The sequence below is a fragment of the Gorilla gorilla genome, chromosome 19 (genome assembly GCF_029281585.2).
Source record: "Gorilla gorilla gorilla isolate KB3781 chromosome 19, NHGRI_mGorGor1-v2.1_pri, whole genome shotgun sequence".
NCBI classification, from domain to species: domain Eukaryota; kingdom Metazoa; phylum Chordata; class Mammalia; order Primates; family Hominidae; genus Gorilla; species Gorilla gorilla.
Genome location: NC_073243.2, coordinates 51,367,695 through 51,390,825, shown reverse-complemented (window position 1 = coordinate 51,390,825; position 23,131 = coordinate 51,367,695). Strand labels below are relative to the sequence as shown.

Genomic DNA, 23,131 nt, shown 5'->3' with positions numbered 1-23,131 from the left:
CAAAGTGCTGGGATTACAGGCATGAGCCACCGTGCCCAGCCATTTTTATGTCTTCTTTTGAGAAATGCCTGTTATTGGTCTGTTCGAGTTTTCTATTTCTTCTTGTTTCGGTCTCTCTTTTTTTTTTTTTTTTGAAACAAGGTCTTACTCTGTCACCCAGGCTGGAGTGCAGTGGCACAATGTAGGATCACTGCAACCTCCACCTCCAAGGTTCAAGTGATTCTTCTGCCTCAGCCTCCCAAGTAGCTGGAAGTACAGGTGCCCACCACCACACCCAGCTAATTTTTAAGTATTTAGTAGAGATGGGGTATCACCATGCTGGCCAGGCTGATCTCGAACTCCTAAACTCAAGTGATCCACCCACCTTGGCTTCCCAAAGTGCTGGGATTACAGGCATGAGTGACCACACCCAGCCTTGGTTCAATCTTTGTTGGTTGTATGTGTGCAGGAATTCATTCATTTCCTCTAGGTCTTCAAATGTATTGGCATATAGTTGTCCATAGTAGTCTCTTATGATCCTTTATATTTCTGTGGTATACATTTTGATGTCTCCTTTTTGTCTCTGACTTTCTTTATTTAGGTCTTATCTCGTTTTTTCTTCGTCCAGCTAATGATTTGCCAATTTTGCTTATCGTGTTATAAAAACAACTTTTTGGCCAGGTGCAGTGGGCTCACGCCTGTAATCCCAGTACTTTGGGAGGCCAAGGCAGGCAGATCACGAGGTCAGTAGACTGAGACCATCCTGGTTAACACAGTGAAACCCCGTCTCTACTAAAAATACAAAAAATTAGCCAGGCGTGGTGGGGGGTGCCTGTAGTCCCAGCTACTCGGGAGGCTGAGGCAGGAGAATGGCATGAACCTGGAAGGCAGAGCTTGCAGTGAGTTGAGATTGCACCACTGCACTCCAGCCTGGGGACAGAGTGAGACTCCCTCTCAAAAAAAAAAAAATTTTTGTTTCATTCATCTTTTATTAATCTTTTATTCTTAATTTCTTTCTTCACCCACTTGTCATTCAGTAGCATATTGTTTAATTTCCATGTATTTGTATTGTTTCAAATGATCTTCTTGTTATTAATATCTAATTTTGTTTTATTGTGGTCAGGTAAGATACTTAATATAATTTTAGTTTTTAAAAATTTGTTAAGACTTGTTTTGTGTCCTAATATATGGTCAATCCTGGAGAATGTTCTACATGCTGATGAAAAAAATATGTATTCTACAGCTGTTGTGTGAGATGTTCTATCAGTGTCTGTTAGGTCCATCTGGTTTGTGGCATAGTTTAAATCTGATGTTTCTTTGTTAATTTCCTGTCTGGATGATCCAATGCTGATAGTGGAGTGTTGAAATTCCCAACTATTATATTATTGAACTATTATATCACTGGGGTCTATCTTTCCCTTTACATCTAATACTTGCTTTATGTATCTGGGTGCTGTGGTGTCAGGTGCATAAATATTTATAAGTGTTATATTATTTTGCTGACTCAATCTTTTTATTATTATATTGTATCCTCTGTCTCTTTTTATAGCTTATGACTTGAAGCATTTTTTTTTTAACTGCTGCAAGTATAGCTATCCCTGCTTACTTTTGGTTTCTGCTTGAATGGAACATCTTTTTCCAATCCTTCACTTTTTGTCTATGTGTGTCTTTACAAATGAAGTGAGTTTTTTGTAGGTAGCATATAATTGGGCCTTGATTTTTTTTTTAATCTATTCAGCCCGTCTATGTCTTTTAAATGGAGAATTTAAGCCATTTACATTCAAGGTTATTATTTCATAGGTGAGGAATTACTCCTGTCATTTTACTGATTGTTTCCTGGTTGTTTTATATATCTTTTGTTCCTTATTTCCTCTTTTATTATTTATTTTTGTGGCTGGGTCCCTATCTGTAATGATAAGTTTTTATTTTATTTATTTATTTATTTATTTATTTATTTATTTATTTATTTTTTGAGACAGAGTTTTGCTCTTGTTGCCCAGGCTGGAGTGCAATGGCACAATCTTGGCTCACCACAACCTCCGCCTCCCAGGTTCAAGATATTCTCCTGCCTCAAACTCCCAAGTAGCTAGGATTACAGGCATGCACCACCATGCCCGGCTAATTTTGTATTTTTAGTAGAGATGGGGTTTCTCCATGTTGGTTAGGTTGGTCAAGAACTCCCAACCTCAGGTGATCCACCCGCCTCGGCCTCCCAAACTGCTGGGATTACAGACATGAGCCACTGCACCCAGCCTGATTCCTTTCTCTTTTTTCCTTCATATATTGCCTCTACTAGGGAGTTTTATAGTTTCACAAGTTTTTATTATGTCATTTATCATCTTTTTACTTCCAAATGTAAGACTTCCTTGAACATTTCTTGTAAGGCCAGTCTGGTAATGATGAATTTCCTTGGTTTTTGCTTTTATGTGAAAGATTTTATTTCTCCATCATTTCTAAAGGATGGCTTTGCTGGGTATAATATTTGTGGTTGGGAGGTTTTTTTTTCTTTTGGTACTTTAAATATATTATTCCATTCCCTCCTATCCTATAGGGGTTCTGTGAGAATTTCACTATTAATCTAATGAGGGTTACTTTATATGTGACTTGATGCTTTCTCTGTCTGCTATGATTTTATTAATTATGCTATCCTCATCTTTTCCCTTCTTTTCTGCTTCCCAAAACACCGAAAATATAAATATTTGTTCACTTAGTAGTGTCCCATAAGTCCTGTAGGCTTTATTTATTTATCTTTTTTCTTTTTTTTCTGCTTATATTATTTCAAAAGCCCTGTCTTCAACTTCAGAAATTCTTTTTTCTTCTTGGTCTAGTCTGTTGTTGAAGCTCTCAATGGTAATTTTTTATTTTAGTCATTGGATTCTTCAGCTTTAAGGTTTCTGTCTTGTTCTTTTTAATGATACCCATCGCTTTGTCGAATTTCTCATTCAAATCATGAATTGTCTTTCTGAATTCATTGAATTGCCTATATTCTCTTGTATCTCAGTTTTCTTAAGTTTATTGTTTTGAATTCTTTTTCTGGCATTTCACACATTTTCTTATCATTGAGGTCTGTTACTTGAGAATTGCTGTTTTTCATTGACAGTGTCTTGTTTCCTTGCTTTCTCATGTTTGACGTGTCCCTACACTGATTTCTATGCATGTGGTAAAGTCACTTCTTCCAATTTTATGAAGTAGGTTTCATATGAATGAGTTTTAGGGTATTGGTTTGGTAGAGTACGTTGGCTTTGCTTCTAGGTGGATGCAACAGTGTACTCTCCATGTAGTTTCTTCAGCTATAATCCATACTAGTAGTATAAGCAAGTTTCTCAGTGGTCTAGGCTGAGAGAGTCTGTGGCACCAGTGATGTGGCTTTGTAGGATTGGGGTTGCTGGGCTGTTTCTCAGGTTGGAGGCATATATATGCACACAGTGTGCTAGCTAACTTAGAGTCACTGGGGTTGGAGCTATGGTACTGTTACTCTTGCCACAGGCACAAGCATGCAATTGCTTGTCTGACCTAGAATTGTGCCTGCCAGGAGTGGTCCGTGGAACTATTTCTCAGGTCTACATGCAGGTGCAAGGCTCTTCAGTTGGCCTGGGGGTATGCCCACCAGGGGCAACCTGCAAGGCTGTTTCTTAGGCACTGATGGAGAGTGCAGGCCGTTGGGTAGGCCACAGCCATGTCTGCAGGGGGCAGGGGGCAGGGGCACTGCAGGGCTATTTCTCAGGTCCTGAGCACAGTCACATAGCGACTTTGCTGGCCAGGGGCAGATCAGCTGCTCAGAGACTCAGGTCCTCTCCCATTTAGGGGAGGGCATGTAGCAGTTTGGCTGGCTCAAGAGTAGAGTTGCCCTGGGCAAGATTGCTAGACTCTTCCCCCAGCTGAAAGTGTAGTGACAGGAGTTGTTTTCCCTGCTGTGCAGGACCAGAGTCATAGCTGATTCTGGGCCCAGGCTCTGCACAGCTGGGGTTGTGGCATTCAGCTACCTGTATCAGCTTGTTGGAATTAAAATGGAGTCCCAGTGCTGGAGAGGTGCAGTAGATACTGGCCCCCAGAGAAGGGTGGACCCCAGAGGTAGCTCTGGTCTCAAGATGGTGCTATGCTGCAGAAGCTTGGCTCACAGGGGTGTGAGGTATGGGGAGTGCAAACCTTGTCCTCCTGCTACAGGGCAATACAGCTGCATGAATTCCTAGCAGCTCTCCAAAATGGGCTTAGGGTTTGCAAGAGCTTTGGGATTCTCCTCTTGTAAAGACTATAGGTGTTTGTGGTGGCAGTGGGGGCTGGTGGGGATCATTTTACATTTTCTCTTCAGTGGAAAATCCTTCCTAACTCCAGGCAGATCTGATCCAGTTTGGAGAGACAAGTCTGCAGAGATTGGGTGCTTCTACACAGCCCTATGGTGATTTCAAATCACCCTATGTGTGTCTGCAGTCTCTTGCTGCACTTAGCATTCTCCCTTTGACAAATCGTAGCTGCTGTTCCTTGCCTTGGTCCTTTTCTACTCATGTATTTCTTATCCTATTGAGCTCTCACTATGTGCCAGGCATGTGACATTAAGGGATACCATTGAGTAAGTACAATGCTCTTTATTGGGATACAGAGCAAGTAAACCTGTATACTCAGCCAACTCAGTGCAGGCATCCTCTCATTTCCCCATTGACCATAATGGGCAGTAAATACTCTCAATCCTTGACTCTTTTTTTCCTTGACTTCACACAAATCAACTCCATTTTCTTTTAATGGTTTTACCTTGAAATTTTTATCATTTATTAGACTACTGATAAAAGAGAAGTCTTACCCTCCATCTGAGAAATTTGGGAGACACTCTAGTCCCTTGATGGATTTTGAGAAGTGTGCTGTTCTCACCAGAAAATCGTTTGTTCATCCTATCTTGGAATGAATTTCTTCTGCAGATGGCTAATCTCATGGACTTTGTGGCACTTACTTAATAACTTTATTCTCAGTGGATGACTTTTTCTTGTCTCAATCCTAAATCCCAAAGATATACTCTCTTTGATGCCTGTAGGCACCTGCTTTCAGCTGTGTACAGACTGACCCATGATATTTCATCCGTGTAAGCCATTAGAATAGTTTTCTCCACTAAATCTTCGTACTATGCCCTATTCTCTCTATTTTACCCTTAACTTTACTTAACTGGCATTTGCATGGCTTGGCTTTTTTTGACAAGGAAGTAGCCATCCTAAGAAAGATTCATCATCATCTCATCCTCTGCCTTGAGAGTTCAGTGAAAAAGCTAGCTGCTTCTGGAGAGAGTTCCTTTTCCATATTCAAACTTCATCAAGACAAGGGATGATTTAATTACAACTTTCAGAACTTGTCACTGTATAAAGTAAAATCATTTGTATGAAGCTTCACATAGTGTTCTGTGTCTAGGCTGTGTTACTATTGAAAGGAGGTAGATATAGACCTCGAGAAGAATTTCTTGATTTTAAGAATTGGCAGATATTAGTACATATTAGAAAGGATAAGAAATCCCAAGAACTTGTAAATGAAGCCAACAGCTAGGGGAACACTGCCAAAATATAAGAAGATAGACATTAGGGATGTACAAAGGTTAAGAGTGTGGACTTCAGAGTCAGATTTTAGGTCTTGTCCTGGTTTACCAAGTGTGTGACTCAACCATTTTCGCAACTGTAAAATGAGCCTTGTAAAGTCACCTACTTCGTGGGGCTGGTTACAGGATTAGAAAATAAATGCAAAAAGGCCTAGCATAGTATGTGCATATAGTGTGTACTTAATAAATGTTAGTTACATTTAAGATTCCATATCCTTTGATATCACAATGAAATTTCATTCGTTTGGGCCCTAGTAATTAAAAATGGATTACACTATTTGCTCTATTTCATATGTATCCTTCACAGCAAAAATAACTTCCTAATTGATAATGCATATGTTATTGTAACCTGAAAATCCTAAACAGACAGAAGTTATCAATGTTTTTGTTGACAATTCATAAATAGGCTGAGCTGGAAATTGTCTCCTTTATCATTGAAAGCCTACTGAAATGTTAAGAAGTTACAAAGGTTATATTTAACCCATTTCAGAGAAAAAACTCTTTTAAAACACTTAGCACTCTTTGCATATAAGCAGCCACTCTGCCAATCATAAATGATCCTTATCTCTTTATTAAAACCAATATGACAGAACATCGACTTCTCAGCACTTTAATAGTTCTTAGTTCAGGTGTTGAAGTGTAACGATCTTGCATTTCTTCAAATTTTTTCAGAAATATGTCTTTCCTTGTGAGTAAATAGAGCTGGTTTAATTTGTTTTAGATCATAAATTTCCCACAGGGCAAAACCAAAACGATATTTTGTGAAATTCCATGCTTGGTAAACTCCATCTAAAAATGATATGGCTGACAGAATTGTTCACTGGTTTAGTCACGTCATAACTAAAAACAAAGGAAAAGTGATTCTCTTTCTCTCCATTTCCCCATTAACCCCACTGCTTCTCCCAGCCAATTAACAGAAATCTATTCTTTAATTAACCCTATAAATATATACACCTACTATATACCCACAAAAATTTCAAAACTTAAAAAAACCCTTTAATTAGCCAACATCTACTGGACACTTGCTCATGCTGGGCACTATGTTACTATCTCTAGAGATATGGAGAAGCACAGTGGAATGTACATTCTAACTGCGGAGCAAAACACATGTAGTATGGAGGTGGTCAAGGAATGAGGGGTGATTGCTTTTGGATGCAAAGTTTCTTTCTGGGGGGTGATGACAATGTTCTGAAGTTAGATCATGGTGATTAACCTTCGTACATCCTTAATGTCCATCTTCTTATATTATGGACCAGGATTTGTTAAGGCCATAGACTGACCATTGCATAGTTTCAGAATTCTAACAGAAGCAGGAAAATGCTACCATCTGGTCATGCCTGGCTAAAGACACAGACTCAGGGGCTGAAATACCATGTTTTTTAGTAGCACTAGCCTTTGGCTGAGCTCCTATTCTTGCTTTTCTACAGCTTTGGTCTGCAATTTAGGCCCTTCTTCAGGCAAATTGATCAAAAGCCTTACCTCCCACTTCTCCTCCTAAAGCCTGTCTCTGGGCTGGGGCCCAGTAGAGGACGAGCTAATATGCCAGTTTGTCCTGCTGCTCAGCAATCCCTACTTCTGGCTCAAATGTCACCCACCCGGTAGCAGAATGACCTTTCCTTGCAGTTCTGGTCCATCCAGTTCCACAGGAAAGGGGAGACAAGACACTGGAACTGTAACTAGAATCTGGAAAAAGAAGATTTTCTCATTTAGGAGTTTGGGAATAGAAACTTAAGAACAAATCACAGATTTTTAACAATTGGAGATGAAAATAATTTATTGCAGTGTGACTTTAGTGGCTATTTCCTCTCTACAGAAAAAAAATATCAGTTGTGATTTTTCTTTCAAAGTAAAGTTTAAAAGATCAGAGTGCCCCAAGCGATGTTTCCCTGGGGTTAAAAAAAGAGCAACAGTGCCGCAGAACATCTCATAAAAACAAATGGCATTTCACAATATGGTGTAGCTATTGATGGGTGGAAATGAATCAAGTGTTTCCTGTAAGATTGTTGTAATGCACTGGAGAAAGGGGGGAAGAGGTGGTTAAGTGTGCAATACTGTAATTGTGATTATTACCATTAACACAATGCAGTCACATGTGGAATGGAGTCCCCTAGGGTGCTCTGACGTTCCAGTACTCTTCAAGCGCCAGAGTGACATCCTGGAGCCTGCCACCTCAGTGAGCAGCACACTTCTGGCCTAAGGCCCTGCTTGCTGCCCTGTGGGTATCAATGTGAAAAGGCCTCAGCCTTCTCTGAGACTTCCTTTGCTCTAAGGACCTCCTGGGAGCAAAGTGGACAGAAGAGTGTCGGCAAATCAGGCCTGCGCCACAGCCAGGAAGTGTGGGTTCATGTTCTTCACGTGCACCGGAAGGTATTAGAATGCCCTCCTTGAAAAGCAGCTGCTCTTTCATCTCCATTGAGATCAAAAGCAAAAAGGATTAGATTTAAACACCTGTAAGAAGGGTTCTTGTTGAGCATGGGAACCATTTTGTGGTAGGGGATTCTGCCAGTCACCAGAATGGTTTCCCCAATCGGCCATGGGGTTTCTCAGAAAAATCTCTAAGGGCAACATACATTCTCATTCATTTAGGACAGTGATTCTTACTATATATATATATATATGTGTGTGTGTGTATATGTATATATACATATAGGTATACATATATTTATATATGTGTATATATAGTTTTATAGAGGTGTAATTCATATACCATAAAATTCACCCATTTGAAGTGTACAATTCAATGGTTTTTAGTATGTTCACAGGACTGTGCCACCTTCATCACAGTCAATTTTGGAATATTTTCATAACCCCAGAAAGAAGCCCCCTGCCCATCAGCATTAACTCTGCCTTTTCCCTCACTCTCTACCCTAGCCTAGGAAGCTACTAATCTGCTTCCTGTCTTATAGATTTACTTATTCTGGGCATTTTTTATAAAATGGTCTCATATGAGATATGGTCCTTTATGTCAGGCTTTTTTCACTTGGAATACTATTTTCACAGTTCATCCATGTTGTAGCATGAATCAGTATTTGTCTTTTTGTGACTGGCTTATTACACTTAGCATAATGTCCTCAAGGTTCGTTCATGTTATAATGTGTGAAAATTTCCTTTCTTTTAAAATTGAATAATATTCCATTGTTTATGTATAACACATTTTGTTTATCCATTCATAGGTTGATAGGCACTTGGATTAGTTCTACCTGTTGGCTATCATGAATAATGCTGCTCTGAACATGGGTGTACAGAGGAGGGTAAATCTTAACCTTAAATGTGCGTAAGAAACCTCCCAAGGAGCCTGTTAAAAATGCATATTCTGAAGCCCCATACACCCCTCTTGATTCCCATTGTTCAGTGTGTGTAGAGTGGAGTTCAGAAACTTTTAAGCACTTCAGGTGATTTGGTCTGTCACCCAGGCTGGAGTGCAGTGATGTGAACACTGCTCACTGCAGCCTTGACCTCCCAGGCTCAGCGGTCCTCCCACCCCAGCCTCCCGAGTAGCTGGGATTACAGGATTGTGGCACCACACTCAGCTAATCTTTGTATATTTTGTAGAGGTGGCGTCTTACTATGTAGGCCAGGTTGGTCTTGAACTCCTGAGCTCAAGCGATCCTCCCACCGTGGCCTCCCAAAGTGCTGGGATTACAGGCATGAGCTATGGCACCCAGCCCGTAATTTAGGTGATTCTAATGAGGGTGAACCTCCAATCCTATGAAGTCAGGGTGTAGAATCACAGCCCTTTGTCACTAGAGTGAAGTCTGGCTTACACTGCCTCTCTCTGCTTGCTCTTTCAGTGTCCACCATGAAGAGGACACAGGTTGGCTTTTGCTTCTGCTCCTCTTTCCTCAGCATAGCTAACATGTTTTATCAAACAAAACCTTTCCAAGCTTTTATTTGGTCCCTAACATCAGGTGAACCTGAAGGTATTAGTGTCCCGCTGTACCTGTAGTGGTTTTTGGAAAGGGTAGGAGTGACCCTTTCAGGATCAGGCATGAGGAAGCCTACAACAGAGATGTGCTGGACCACAGTGCAAAGCTCATGCATCTCAGGAACAGTGCCGCCTGCCTCTGCCAAAGAGATTAGAAAGGCTTTGTTAAGGGAAGGATGAGAAAGAATGATCAGAGTTTCTACAGTTAAGTGAAAGGCTTCACTGATTTGCTGATGAAGAAACCTACATGAGCTGAAAATACTAATTCTGGATGATGTAGTCTGAGAGACAGGTGTTCAAGGCTGTAAGCTAAATCAGTAACTTATTTATCAGGAGGTCTTTGTCAGACTTCACAGTCGGCTTGCTGTGTGACTTTGGGCTACTTATTTGATCTTGCTGAACCACACTCTTCTACCCAGTAGATTGGAAGCGATCTTCAAAGTTATAAGACTCTGTTTCTGAAGTATCATTGATCCAGCTTCCCACTGACGTCAGTGTGTACGAATGGGAGATTAAAGATTTCTCAGAACAAGCTCAAAATACTGAGAACTGATCTCAAAATACAGAGATACTGGGAGGTAACAGCCATAAAATCTGAGTTAGTGAAAGAACAAAGGCTGTAGTGGTTGGATTAGTGGTTATAACTTAGGCCATGAGCTTTAAGCACCCATGGGCACACACAGTTGAGGGCACGAGCATCCTCATACACAGGTGATTGAATGAAAAGACTGATTCGCTTGGATAGAAAATCAAGCCCCACTTGATTTTCTAAACATCCCTGTACCCCAAATCTAAACTACTAAATGCTAAAATACTAATGATATTGATTTTGATCCTGAATATCTTATTTTATGACAAACTTATGACAAGAGATCCCAGCATATCTGGTCAATGAGAAGCACTTTAATTTCCAGAACCTTTATTTATTTATTTATTTGAGATGGAGTCTCACTCTATCACCCAGGCTGGAGTGCCAGTGGTGCGATCTCAGCTCACTGCAACCTCCACATCTCAGGTTCAAGCGATTCTCCTGCCTCAGCCTCCTGAGTAGCTGGGACTACAGGCACGTGCCACAACGCCTGGCTAATTTTTGTATTTTTAGTAGAGGCAGGGTTTTGCCATGTTGGCCAGGCTGGTCTCGAACTCCTGACCTCGGTGATCCACCCGCCTCAGCCTCCAAAAGTGCTGGGATTACAGGCATGAGCCACCGCACCCAGCCTCCATAACTTTTTATATCTATAAATCTAGAATTCTGTATAGAAATACAGCTGTCATGATGACCATCTTGATGAATCTTGAGCAGTATAAGATATCAGAGTACTTTTGGAATCACCAAGAAAGATTGTTTCATTTGGTTTACTGGCAGTGTTAAATCTAGTTAATTATTTTCTGATTATTTAACTTAATGAAAGTTTATGGTATATTGTGATTGTTAATTAACATAGGACTTACAATTTAGCCAAGACAAAACGGTAGCTTACTTTTTCAGTGTATCTGGAGAAGCAGGAGAGTGTACAAGTTAGTAGTTCATGTTCCAGCTTTGCCATTTACTAGCTGAGCAAGGAAATACTTGAGCAAATTACGGAGCCATTTTCTGCCTCTATTTCATCAGTAAATTGGAGAAAATAATGGTACCTACTAATGGATAAAATGAGTTAAAATGTATAAAATGCTTTGAATAGTACCTATTATATAGTAATCATTCAACAAATGTTAGTTTATTATTGCTATTGTTGTTATCATAGCATTTTCTAGTTTGCTTGGCACTTATGCCTATCTTTTCTCATTTTAGCCTCATGATAACCCTGTAAGTTAAGTAAGGCAAATGTCATAAATAAGGAAATTAAGGATTTTTTTTAAAGTGACTTGTTCATGGTCCCAAAGCTAGAAGTGTTGGTAAGTGGGGCTAGATCCCACATCTTTTGACTGATAATCTATCTCTCACCATATCATGATGTCTCCTTCTCAGCATGCTGAATAAATAGGTGCCATTATTTCTGGCACATTGTCTCTTTAATAGCCACATATTCTTAGGGTTCCAGTTAAGGTTGAGAAGCTGAGATCATGTTGGCTTCTGAGATCAAAGACAATTTTACTGACCTCAAATTGCATACCAATATGATGATAGGGTGTTGAGACGCCCAGGGTAAAGGAGTCACATTTGATAAAACCTTGTGTGGATTATCATCTTTTCATAATGGCTAAATCTTTTATGATACCGTTCAAGCTCAGTGACTTCCCAAATCATACTAATAAGTACAAGAAGTGTTAGCAAAAGAGATGAAAAAATTGAACTTGTAAATGAGACCTTTGTACCAAATTCTTGGATGTTTTTTCTTCGAAGGCTCATTCAGGGATCTTGAATTCTTCAGTGGGTTCTTGGTATCTTATGACATAAAGCATCCTCCCATTAGGTCTGGGAAAATCACCACAAGGATGCCAATAGTTCTGATATCTTAGCAACAAGGATCTTGCTTAGATCCATGCTTGCCTTTCCCCAAATCTGGATTGAATTACTGGAAGTTGAATGATCTAGCTCTAAAGACTGCACAAACATTATAAAAGAGAGCTCTGTTAACACCAGATGGCCTCATCTGTAGATTTTTAAAATGTAGACTATAAGAGAGCCATATAAGCATTGTCCAGAGAGACAAAAGGAAAGAAAAATACAAGCCACAATGGTTTGAAATATCCAGCTCTATTTTATAGAACCTTGACTCTACTGATGTTCTTCAACCCCAATCCTGCAGTTATTCATGTGGATTTTAACAAGAGAGTAGCTAGTGAAATTCAAGCTCAGATGTAGTCATTGAACCAAATAGTATAACGACTAAGTTGGAGATTTTAACTCACGACACTTGCCTTTTGTTGTCTAGCTTCAATACTATTTAAGAAAATAAGTATTTCTAGGTTATTTGAGGGATTTTGACATGGATGCAAAATATTAATCTGTTCTTTTTCCTTTGGCCCCAGGAGCTGGGATGAAATCACATGATTTAATCATTTTGAATCCATGTGGCTCCTCTGAGATAGGGCCAGATGTAACCAGAAGGATTTATAGGGTGTAAAATTCAGAATGGATTAGAAAAGTCTTTCTATGTTCAGCCCAACACATCCTAAATCAACGTCCCCTGAATGGACCTGAGCAATCTCTGGCTGGCCTAGTGGGGAGGTTGTCATGGCAACTGACTGGCAAGCTCAGCCAGTGGAATGTGAATGCAAACAATAGAGTGATAAGACTGTGTACAGAGCAGCATACTAAGGCTGCTTCTGCCCAGGTACAGTGGCACATAGGTGAAAGTGTGAAACTGTTGCTGCATTTTGTAACTTCTTAACAATCTCTGGCAGCTCATTTGAAATTTACCAAGTGCCCTTTCCCAGATGTTGGTAAAAACATTCCTGCTGATACAAGCTATGGAAAAATCAGCACCCAGCTGATAGGTGCAGAGGTATACAAAGCCCTGGAGGGCTGTTGGAATAACACTACTCAAAAATTTTCTGAAGGAGGTTGAAGCAGGTTTAAGGTAAATCTTATGACTCTTCAGTGCCATCTTGTGTCCTTTTAGATCCTGAAAATTTACTAGAAGCCCACTCTCAGACCGATCATTAGGCAGCAGCAGGGCAGACATGGAAAAGTTAGAGCTGGATTATATTGGAGCTTGGTATTCCCTTTTACAGCAGAATATGCACACCAAGCCTTCTGAGCTTTAAATTGATTTAAAAAATTGAAATTAAAAATTTTGGTAGAATCTGGAAATAAAAACAGAATAAGATGCCAAATAATGCCACGAAAAGATTGCAAGAGTCTACATGGTACACTAGGGGTTGAGGGAAGGGATGGAAAAATCTAGATTTAGTATTGAAGATTCTTACAGATAGATTTGGTATTGAGGATTCTTACTGTTGTCATTACTAACTCTTGCAATAGAATATTTTTAATCTATTCAGTCATGCTGATAATGCAAATGAATCAATAGAGAAAAATAAAATGTGAACATCACAAATTCCACTTTATAACTCTTTTGTTCATGGTTAATGGAGTAAGAGATGGTAGCATTTGCTTAAATGGTACCTCATGCCCACCTCTAATCTCTTACCTACCCCAAACCTACCACCCACTGATGTCTCACCATCTCCTCATCACTATTGAAAGCCATAATCAAGTCCCATTTAATTTCAGAAATGCAAAATAACCAAGATGTGTTTCTGTGTGTTTCTTCCAGGGTTTGAGTTTTTTGAAACAAGTGCCAAGGACAACATTAATGTCAAGCAGACATTTGAGCGCCTTGTGGATATCATCTGCGACAAAATGTCAGAGAGTTTGGAGACTGATCCTGCCATCACTGCTGCAAAGCAGAACACGAGACTCAAGGAAACTCCTCCTCCACCGCAGCCCAACTGTGCCTGCTAGTGTCCCCGTGCACACAGGCAGCTCCAGGGGGCTCTGGTTGCCAACAAACAGCATTTGTAAATGGTCTATTAGCCTTCATTTATACTGCCTAACAATTATTTGAAGGAATAAATTGATGTCAATGGCTCGTATGCATTCAATTCTTGGGAGCTTTCCTGTTTAATATGTGGCAAATATGTGATCTTAAATTTATAAGGACTATCCATCTATAAACATCTGGTACCTGCATGTGACTTGTTATTTATTTGTCTGCTAGGCTCTTTTTGTTTCAAATTTGTTCTCAGACTACTTCTGGGACATCAGACTATAATCTCACTACAACTGGCTTTTGTCCCATTGATTCAAATTATGCTATTCACTTGTAGGAATGATGACCAAGGAATTGCTTGTGTGTGTGTGTGTGTGTGTGTGTGTGTGTGCACGCATGCCCGCGTGCGTGCAGAGGAAGAAGTCACAAGACTTCATTTGCTTTACTCTTAGTTGAAAATCAAATGGAAGTTTTTCTCATGATTAGGGACGCTGTCACGAGTCTGGTCAGTTTACTGTTGGGAACTGTGTCTTTATTTCACTGTTATTAATAACTGAGGAGATCATTGGCCTATAAAGAAATTGAAATGTTGTTTTTAAGGTCCTTGCAATTTTCCTAAGTCATTAATATTACCTGACTGGGGCTATTTAACAATAATCTTCGTTTACACATTTAAATAAGCAAGTATCTACCCAGGACTGCTTTTTCCACTGATCCTTCCCAATTCTGTGAATATTCAACATCATTGAACAGATTGAGACATATCTACTGAATGCCAGTTATGCAACAAGCATTTTAACCAAGAAGGGTATGAGTAGCTATGGAATTCCAAGGTCCAAGCCCCCTTATTTTTCAATGACTTGCCTTCCCCAACCCCCATAATGCACACCACCACCACCATCACTTTCTGGAACCATCACCAACTCTTGGACTAGAGCTTATGTTGAAGCTTGTTAGGGCTCCTCTTTCCGTAGGATGTAGACTTGCCTCCCCAAACACGGCCATCTTCTCAAACCTCAGCTAAGTTCTTTTACCTGTTTAGATGCTATTTAAATCAGATTTCAAAGGGTCCCCAGTTGAGAAAAAGGAAAATTTTGATCTTTAATCATCTTTTTAAGTCCAGATGTTCATAAATTCTAAAGCATTTTCCTATTACGTGAATGCTTAAGTTACACAGGAAACATTCTATAACTGTAGTATTTCAATTTCAGAAATATTTAGGGTCCATAGCAATTTAAAAGAGGGAGGAAACCACTGGAGCATTCTAATTTTGTATCACAAACTTCCTAAAGGACCTATATGAATAAAGAGAAAACAACAAATCCTACCAGCTGTACAGAGAGCAACAGGGAAACTTGGCCTCTGTATCACTGTCCAGCATTATTTAAAGCTAGGATTTAGGAAGGCATCAGGAATTATTTGGCAGATTTGGAAGGATAGTTTCTTTAAGTGAACTTTCTACTTTTTTTGGTGGTTATGTCAAAGAATTTTTTTCCTCTTCTCAAAAATAGAGAGGCTTCCCATGAAAGTATTGGATGCAAATGAAACAGGCATACATCTAAAGATATCTTTGGAGAATAAATCCTTACAAGTCACAGAACTAGGTCACACACATTAGTAAGTCAAAAGTTGGAAATTAGGGGAGAGAGCATTTGGAATGCTTTAAGCATTTCCATGTTATTTCTCACCTTCCTAGTTGAAGATCCACTAATCAGTAGTACATTTCTACTTTGGTGCCCTACAATGCAAACCTTAGCATAGTAAAGACAAGAAAACATTAATGTTTTATTGGTTTTTAATGGGGCAACCAACTTCAAAATCACAGGAATTACAGTGACGGGAGAGAAAGAAGCAGGGGGCATAAAAACAGATTTGTTTGCAGCAGTAGTCTGTTTGTACAATGTTATAATATTTCTGTAACTTGGGCCAGAATGTGGCCACGTTAAATGATATAGCTATTAAGCTCACTTTTACAATCTAAAAGGAACTAATAAAGCCAGGAAACCCTTCCCATCCTCCTTCACAGCCCTCATCCCACACATAGATGTAAAAAGCTTAGAAAGAATATTCTGATGGCTTTTTCAGAAGGACCTTGATGTGTGTATTGTGGTAAAATGAAAAGCAAAATGAGACAGTATTTAAAAGTGAAAGAGCAGAGTTTTGCTCTGCTGAAAACCCCTTCCCTGAAGAACTGATTGCTGTTGAAGTTAATTGGCCCTTAGACGGGAAGCCCTAAGCCAAGCTCCCACTTACACAGTGTCAAACATCCCGAAGTGGAAACATTTTATGCCAGTCAGGGGAGAGACACACAACAATAGCCCAAATGTCATTGCCGAGAAACATCTGTCTGATACTTTCTAATTTCTAAACCCCAATGGAAGTGAAGCCTTTTTCATTGATTCTCAGTTCTGAAACTCCCACCCTGTTAGATTTCCATTCCAAATAATTCAGTGAGAGGTTTCCAGAGAAACAGTCACAGAGCTCAAGAGAAAGAACATTTAAATGCTCCTGCTGTAATTGCATCAAAAAATCCGGGTTTTAACATCAAATTTGGCAAATGGTGGGACCAACCCAAGGTTAACTAAGTGGGCTTTCATTGGCATTGAGCTATGTTACTTATAAATTATAACACTATAGTTCCAAGGTTTTTCAGCCTTTTGGCCAACACACACACACACACACACACACACACACACACACACACACTATACCATCATCTATCAATAGTCTAAATACATAAATAAATGCAGGTCATTTTTATCAATGGCCTAACTAAATTTATATTTAAAAGAACAAGACTTTTAAAAAGTACATACTCCTGTTGGTTTGTAAGTTATACACATTTATCTCCTGTCTTTGATGCAATTAAATTAGTGTTTTAAGTATGAATTTATTTTCCTTTGCTACTCATTACCTGACCACTTTCACTCCTCTAGATACCCTTAGGAATAAACCTGAACTGTTCCAAATCGATTCTTCCAAGAGCTTTGGTGTTGGTACCTTCCTTTCTTTTCCTTATGCAACTGAAAAATTAGACTGAAAATTATTTGACTTAAATAGCCATCCTCAGAGTGAATCAGCATTTCAGTTTTTGGAGGTGGGGATGGAAGTAGAAGGTGCACAGAGCGTCCTAAGATGGCAGTTTGAATGTTAGCATCGCATCTACATGCTCATAAGAGGAATTGCTTCAGGACAATGAATCAGTTCATTGTTGCTGCCCCCAGTGAACAGCTCCAACTGCCTTGATGAACTTCTAATGACTGTGAAAGCTAGGAGGTTCTTCTAGTTCCTCCTTAGGGTCACTTGAAGTTCAGTATTTTTTTGCTGCCTGGTAACTAAGTGCTAAGATTTTTACTTGGAAAGAAAACTATGATGATGCCTTCAGTTGTAGCAGAAAGTTGTGGCATTGTGATAATAAACAAAATCTACAAAGTTACAACCCAAATTATACAAGACATCAAAACACTCAGTAAACAAATATATATTTCACCTACTTAAATCTTACTCATATTAATTATAGGCCCTTTGTTTAGTACACTGGTTATTTTTTAAGGAACCAATTTAAACTTTCAATTTTAAATACATCTATGCTGACGATAGACTTTCGGGTATACACAACCTTCTTCTTCTCTTTTAAAAGTTAAATACATTCCACTATTAACTGAACTTCCATGAAGCAACATTAATTTTAGAGCATGGTAGTCCATAATCAGTGGTTCATTGTGATGTGCTTTATCCAACATGTATCTTAGTGCATGGTTGAGGATGTACTATGTGATATTTTAGTTAACAGTGTGGCATTTGTGGGACTATATTAAAAGCATATCCAAACTACCAAGCTATACCAAGCTGAGGTAGGTAACACCTGCATGTGAGAAACTGTGATATGAATCTTATTTATAAAAAAAAGTCATAACTAAAACCCTTCTAGACCAAAAAGTTACTGTGTGTTTGTTAATAATCTTCATAGTACTACTGGAATGCTCAATCAGGTATTTTTGGTGTGGCATACTTCAGAGCTGGCCTGTCCATCTGAAGAACCCTTTCTCTCACAATTACAGTTTGCATGACTAGAACCCGGAACTCTGTTCCTTTGCGTGTATAGTCACTTAGTGTGCTGTCCGGGTGCCACATGAGCAACTACACCCATGTGGCCTTTCTGTCACTCCCTGGAAAATGCAACCTCTACAGCTCTGCTCAGCTCTGCCTGTGTGCATTGATTACCTTCGCTTTAGTATTTTGCCTGTAAAATGGTGAAGTCTTTCTGATATGCTGAACTTTTGAGCCAGCTTTTGGGAGTTCTTCATATTTTAGGTGAATTTTTGACCAAAGTCAATTAAAGACATAAACCTGTTTTATATCATGGAATTTACTGGGCCAAATTAAGTAAAAGATGAAGTTTATGACCAGAATAAAAAAGCCTTTACCCCTGCACAGCACTGTATCTAAAGGGCTCTAGGTTGTAGAAATATAGTACCCCCTAACAGGGAAAAACCAAGTTGGGGGATTTATCTAAAATGTATCTACCTATTGTTACTGGTATTTCCCAAATAATTTTTTCTTAAAAATATTTACAGAAATGCTTAGCACTCTGGTCAAATAATATTTCCCTTTGATAGATTGAAATATTTGCTTTTAGATTACACTTACAGTGCTGCCCTTCTCAACAGTCACTCACACGCTCACTCGCCTGTACAAAGGTATCAGGTAAACACTGATACTTTTTTTTAAGAAGGCAAAATTCCATCTATGGTGCTTTGTCAGTGCTAGGGAAAAGGGAGTTTTACTATGTTCCAGCTATAACTCACATCTTACTTATAAGGTCCATAAAATCGGTTCTTCACACTGATTTCGTTTGATTAGCCTGTGCATGTAATTAATTTCCTCCAAACAGAGAGAGTGGAGGAGAAATAAATTTTGCAAGCATTCTAGATAACAGAAATGAGTCATTTTAAAACCTCACTCAGAGCTCGAGTGTTAAGATCAGACCATCTAGCTAGTGGACAAATTGAACTTTCTACTTGCAGTTCTCTTTTACTTTCTGACTTTCTTTTAAATTACTGCAGTTTTTCAAAACACTATCCTCATGGAATGACAGGACCAAGAATAGAAAATGAGACTCAAATTTCACCATTTACTTCCCATCAGCAACCATTACTGGTGGAGTTTCAAACAGTCATTACTTGCTGAAATGAGGTTTGAGGTTACCTGTGTATTTCATTCACCTGTGTTAATATTTCCTTCATCGTGGACAAGTGAGAGTTGGCTGTGGCTTTATTTCTTGATGCAAATTATTTTGCATTCATGTTATTTGGGGCTAGGTATTGCTTAGGTTCGTGAATGCTGTTCTTACAGACACAGATGGTACCTGAGCCCCTCAGACACCTGCCCTTTCAGGGACGTGAGCATGATTTACATCTGTCAAGTGGTTCCATACTTCTTGTAAAAGTAAAGTTTGGGTATTGTTTGCTGTATCAATATGATGGCTTTCCATGCATTGTCTCATTATCCCTAGGATACATGCTAAAGGAAAACTGTCCTGTAATTCCTGTTAATATATTGTTAATGTCAGAAGTGATGTGATACCGTTGGACTGTCCAAATGTACAACTATTTAATGGTGTTTGTAGAACTGATATGTCTTAAATGTTGCATGAAATATGTTATAAAAATAGATTTGTTTTCTATTTTCAACACCTCAGAATTGAGGGTTCATGGGCCAATACGTGCAATATTTAATGACTCACTCAGTGTATATAAACTAGTATGAAAGAGTGAATTATAATGAATGTGTGAGATGCTTTGATAGCTGTGTGACTTATTCAAATGATTTTCTTGTAGCTGTATTTGTCTAGTGGTGCAATTTATACAGTAAATATCTTATTGGTGTCATGTAAAACCCCTCTGTGCCTACTTCAAAATACTTTTTACTTATAAAACCAAACATTTAGTATCTGGAAATATGTGTCAATTTTATCTCTTAGAATTGTGGATTTTATTGTCAAGACAGAATGGCTGTTCATTTATTTTATAAAAGCATCTCCTTCTATAACTCAAAATTTTCTTTAAGTGTCATATAAAAGTGTACATTTTACTTTTAAGCAACTAATTAAATACCTAAGAAAAACTATGTGCATTAGGAAAAGTCATGTTTTTCTTCTCAGAAAGGTTGATCACATGATATGTCTACTAAGAATTTTCACCTCTGTACTTGTATGTATATTTTATTGTTACTCAATCTTGTATTTTATTTACAAATTCAACACTGTCAACCCTGGGAATTCTAAAATACCAATGTATTTTTAGGTTGTAGCTAATGTTGTATTCACTTTCAATTCTCAGTTGTCCACACTGGTGATATAAGAGGAACAAATCAGAATCCTTAAATACTTTGTAATGCCATCATAAACTCATATATTCATCCTCAAACTCCCTTGTTTAATGCTAATTGGTGGCCTGGAACTTCACTGAGATGCAAAATCAAGAACTGAAGCCTAGTTGCTAGATAACGAAAAGCTATAAATGTTTATGTATGTGAATTTTAAAGTAGAATAACCATCTTAAACTCCTACTTGCCATTTCTAAGGCAAAGCGTTCATTTTAATATTGTACTTTGCCTTTTCATTCAGTTAGTGAAGTCATGAAACCCTTAGGAGGAAAAACAAGTTATGACTTATTCACTAAAATTGATGCAAGACAGTTGGTTCTAGATGACCATGGCCATGTGTTCATCATATAAAGCCTTCAGTTCTCTCTATGGTGCTTGGCTGGAGATGGACATGTGAGGATGTGCCAATCATATTAAATGGATTTGGTCTATGTGGGTGATATGTGGCCTGAACGTAACTGTGATAGACTGAAATTTGTTCTTAGCTCTCAAAATCCACTGAAGAAGTCAAGTGAAGGTGGGTAAAATAGGGAGATTAGTGACAACTTTGTGCCAAATTTTTTAAAAAATGGAAGCAGGTAGCCAATATTAGAATGATAATTTAAGGGTGTGGTTGAATGTTTAGTTAGTTGTCACATAGTTATTGAACCCCATATGCTCAGTGCTGTGGGAATCAAACATGGAAGAGGTATGGCTCCTGCCCCTAATGAGAACAAGGGGGAAAAATCCAGATATAATCTAAATGCTAGCTTATGTCAGGGTATAGGAACACAGAGAGTGGGGGACCTGTAAGAACTGGAAGAGTCAGAGAGGGCCCCATTGAAGAGGTCAAACATAATTCCGGAAAGAATTAGGTAGTGAGGAGATTGTGCCAGGAAAATAAGTGGGAAAGGCCACAGTTATGTTTCCTTTGAATGGAAGAGAGACAAAGCTATCAGCTATAGATCATTGTTTTCTTAAGACAGCCAAACTGGCCCTTTGAAACCACTCAAATTACCCCAGTTTAGCTCCCTACCTTTTGGTCTCCATGAGGAAGACCAGCTGTTGCATCATCATATTCCTCTGTGCTGAGCAGCTCAAGACTCAGCCACAATACGCAAATTGCTTTAATGCCATATTACAGCAGTTGATTTAGACATTTGCCAGTGCACCAAACCATGAGAGATTGTCTGACCTAATGCCACCTGGCAGATGTGTACCCAGAGATTTTTCCGTAGCTCCATGTTTCCCATAAAGGGCATTGGAAATGCACAGATGAAGATCTTCCTTTGGAACCAGGCACATTTGGCCCCTTCTCAGCGACTGCACTGTGGAATTCTTCTTAAGAAAATATTGAAAACAGCTTAATGCTTTCATATAGTGACTGACATTTAGTTGAAAACTACTGCTGCGTAGCAAATATTGTGACTCTTCATGTGTCCACAGGAGCTCTTGTGTGGGTTTAAAGCTATGAAGTGTATTCACATTGTGAAGTTTTAATTATCTTTATTGAAATTAATTGTGTAAAAATGGTATGTGCTCTATTAGGTATTCAGTTTGTATGTGAATTCTGTATAGAAAGTGGTTTTTGTTCTTTGAGTTTGTTTTATTTCTTGAAGATTACAATAAATATCTAAGAGACTATATTCCCGAATTTCTTAGCCTTAGTCTGATTAATGTTTTTCATCTCCTTTCAATTCATATTATTTTTCATCCTAGGATGCTTATTTCCATTTCTTCTTCCACTTCTATAATCTTAGGTACAACACTGAGTTTGAACGGAAGATGAAGAGTGAACACATTTAGGGCTTTGAGTATCTCACACATGAATTTGGACTTAGGCACAGGAATGAATTCTAATACTTGTAATCTTTCAAGGTCGATAACTTTCTAACTGACCCAATTGACTGGGTTCCAGAGTTACAAAGCTTAGCTGTAGGATCAAGAATACCTGCTAAGGGAGTAAAAGGTCTTCAGGTCTGCAACTTGAAGACCATGAGTCCCTAAATCAGAAGTCTAGGGTTTGATGATCACTTAGCACCCTACTGGCATAGCCCGAGGCAAGGGCGGTCAACAGAGACAACATGTGGATGGGATGTGTGAATGGAATGGGTGTCATTTAATGCACAGTGCTTGGTGCAGTGATGATTAGGATGCCTTGCAGGATCTCCCTGGCCATGGGCCTCAAGGCATGGGGAAGCACCCAGCTACCAATCTATTTGTATCACAGCAGACCTACTACTAATTTTGCAATCTTGCAGCATTCTACTTGTACTAACAGCACTGATTCTATAGAATTTCTTCCAAATGTTCCTCAGGGCAATTTCCAGAAGTCTGCACTGAAAATCAGTCAAGGGGGAAGGTCCCTGGAAGAGCCACATGAGTCCCATGGGTCAAATTATCTTCCTGAACTGAACTTGGTAATAGAAGGGTAACCTCCCTGGGTAGACAAAGCAGGTAGCACTTAAGAAACCAAAAAAAAAAAAAAAGAAAACAATGATAATAAATTAAGGGATTTCCAGTTATATTATCAACAAATACTTACAAAATGCCTTCTAATGCTAATTTATCAGTATTTATCAGTAATTTATCAGTATTTATCAGTATACATGAAAATACATACTATAGAGTCCTGACCCTCCATGAACTTAAACCATTGTGATAGAGGAAAATGTGTAAGTTAATACCTATAAAAAAACTCATCATTGATAAACTAAATATTCCTTACTATATGTCTAATAAATACTTAAAATGAACATTGGAAATTTGTTTCATTTCAAAAGAGCTCACAAAAATTTCCTCTTCGAAATGTTGTAAAATACATTTTTTAGACTGTAGTCCTTTGCCCCC

At 38.8% G+C, this 23,131-nt stretch overlaps 1 protein-coding gene across 2 annotated transcripts in view; it reads left to right on the top strand.

The window, feature by feature from the left end:
* The window catches only part of RAB3C (RAB3C, member RAS oncogene family), a 277,296-nt gene extending 255,361 nt beyond the window's left edge, over nucleotides 1–21,935 (top strand). For both annotated transcript variants that reach the window (XM_019013650.3, XM_004058811.5), the window contains exon 5: nucleotides 13,700–21,935. In XM_019013650.3, coding sequence (XP_018869195.1) covers nucleotides 13,700–13,887 — 188 coding nt within the window. In that variant the 3' untranslated portion in view covers nucleotides 13,888–21,935. The remainder of the gene's footprint in view (nucleotides 1–13,699) is intronic.
* The last annotated feature ends 1,196 nt before the right edge of the window (nucleotides 21,936–23,131 follow it).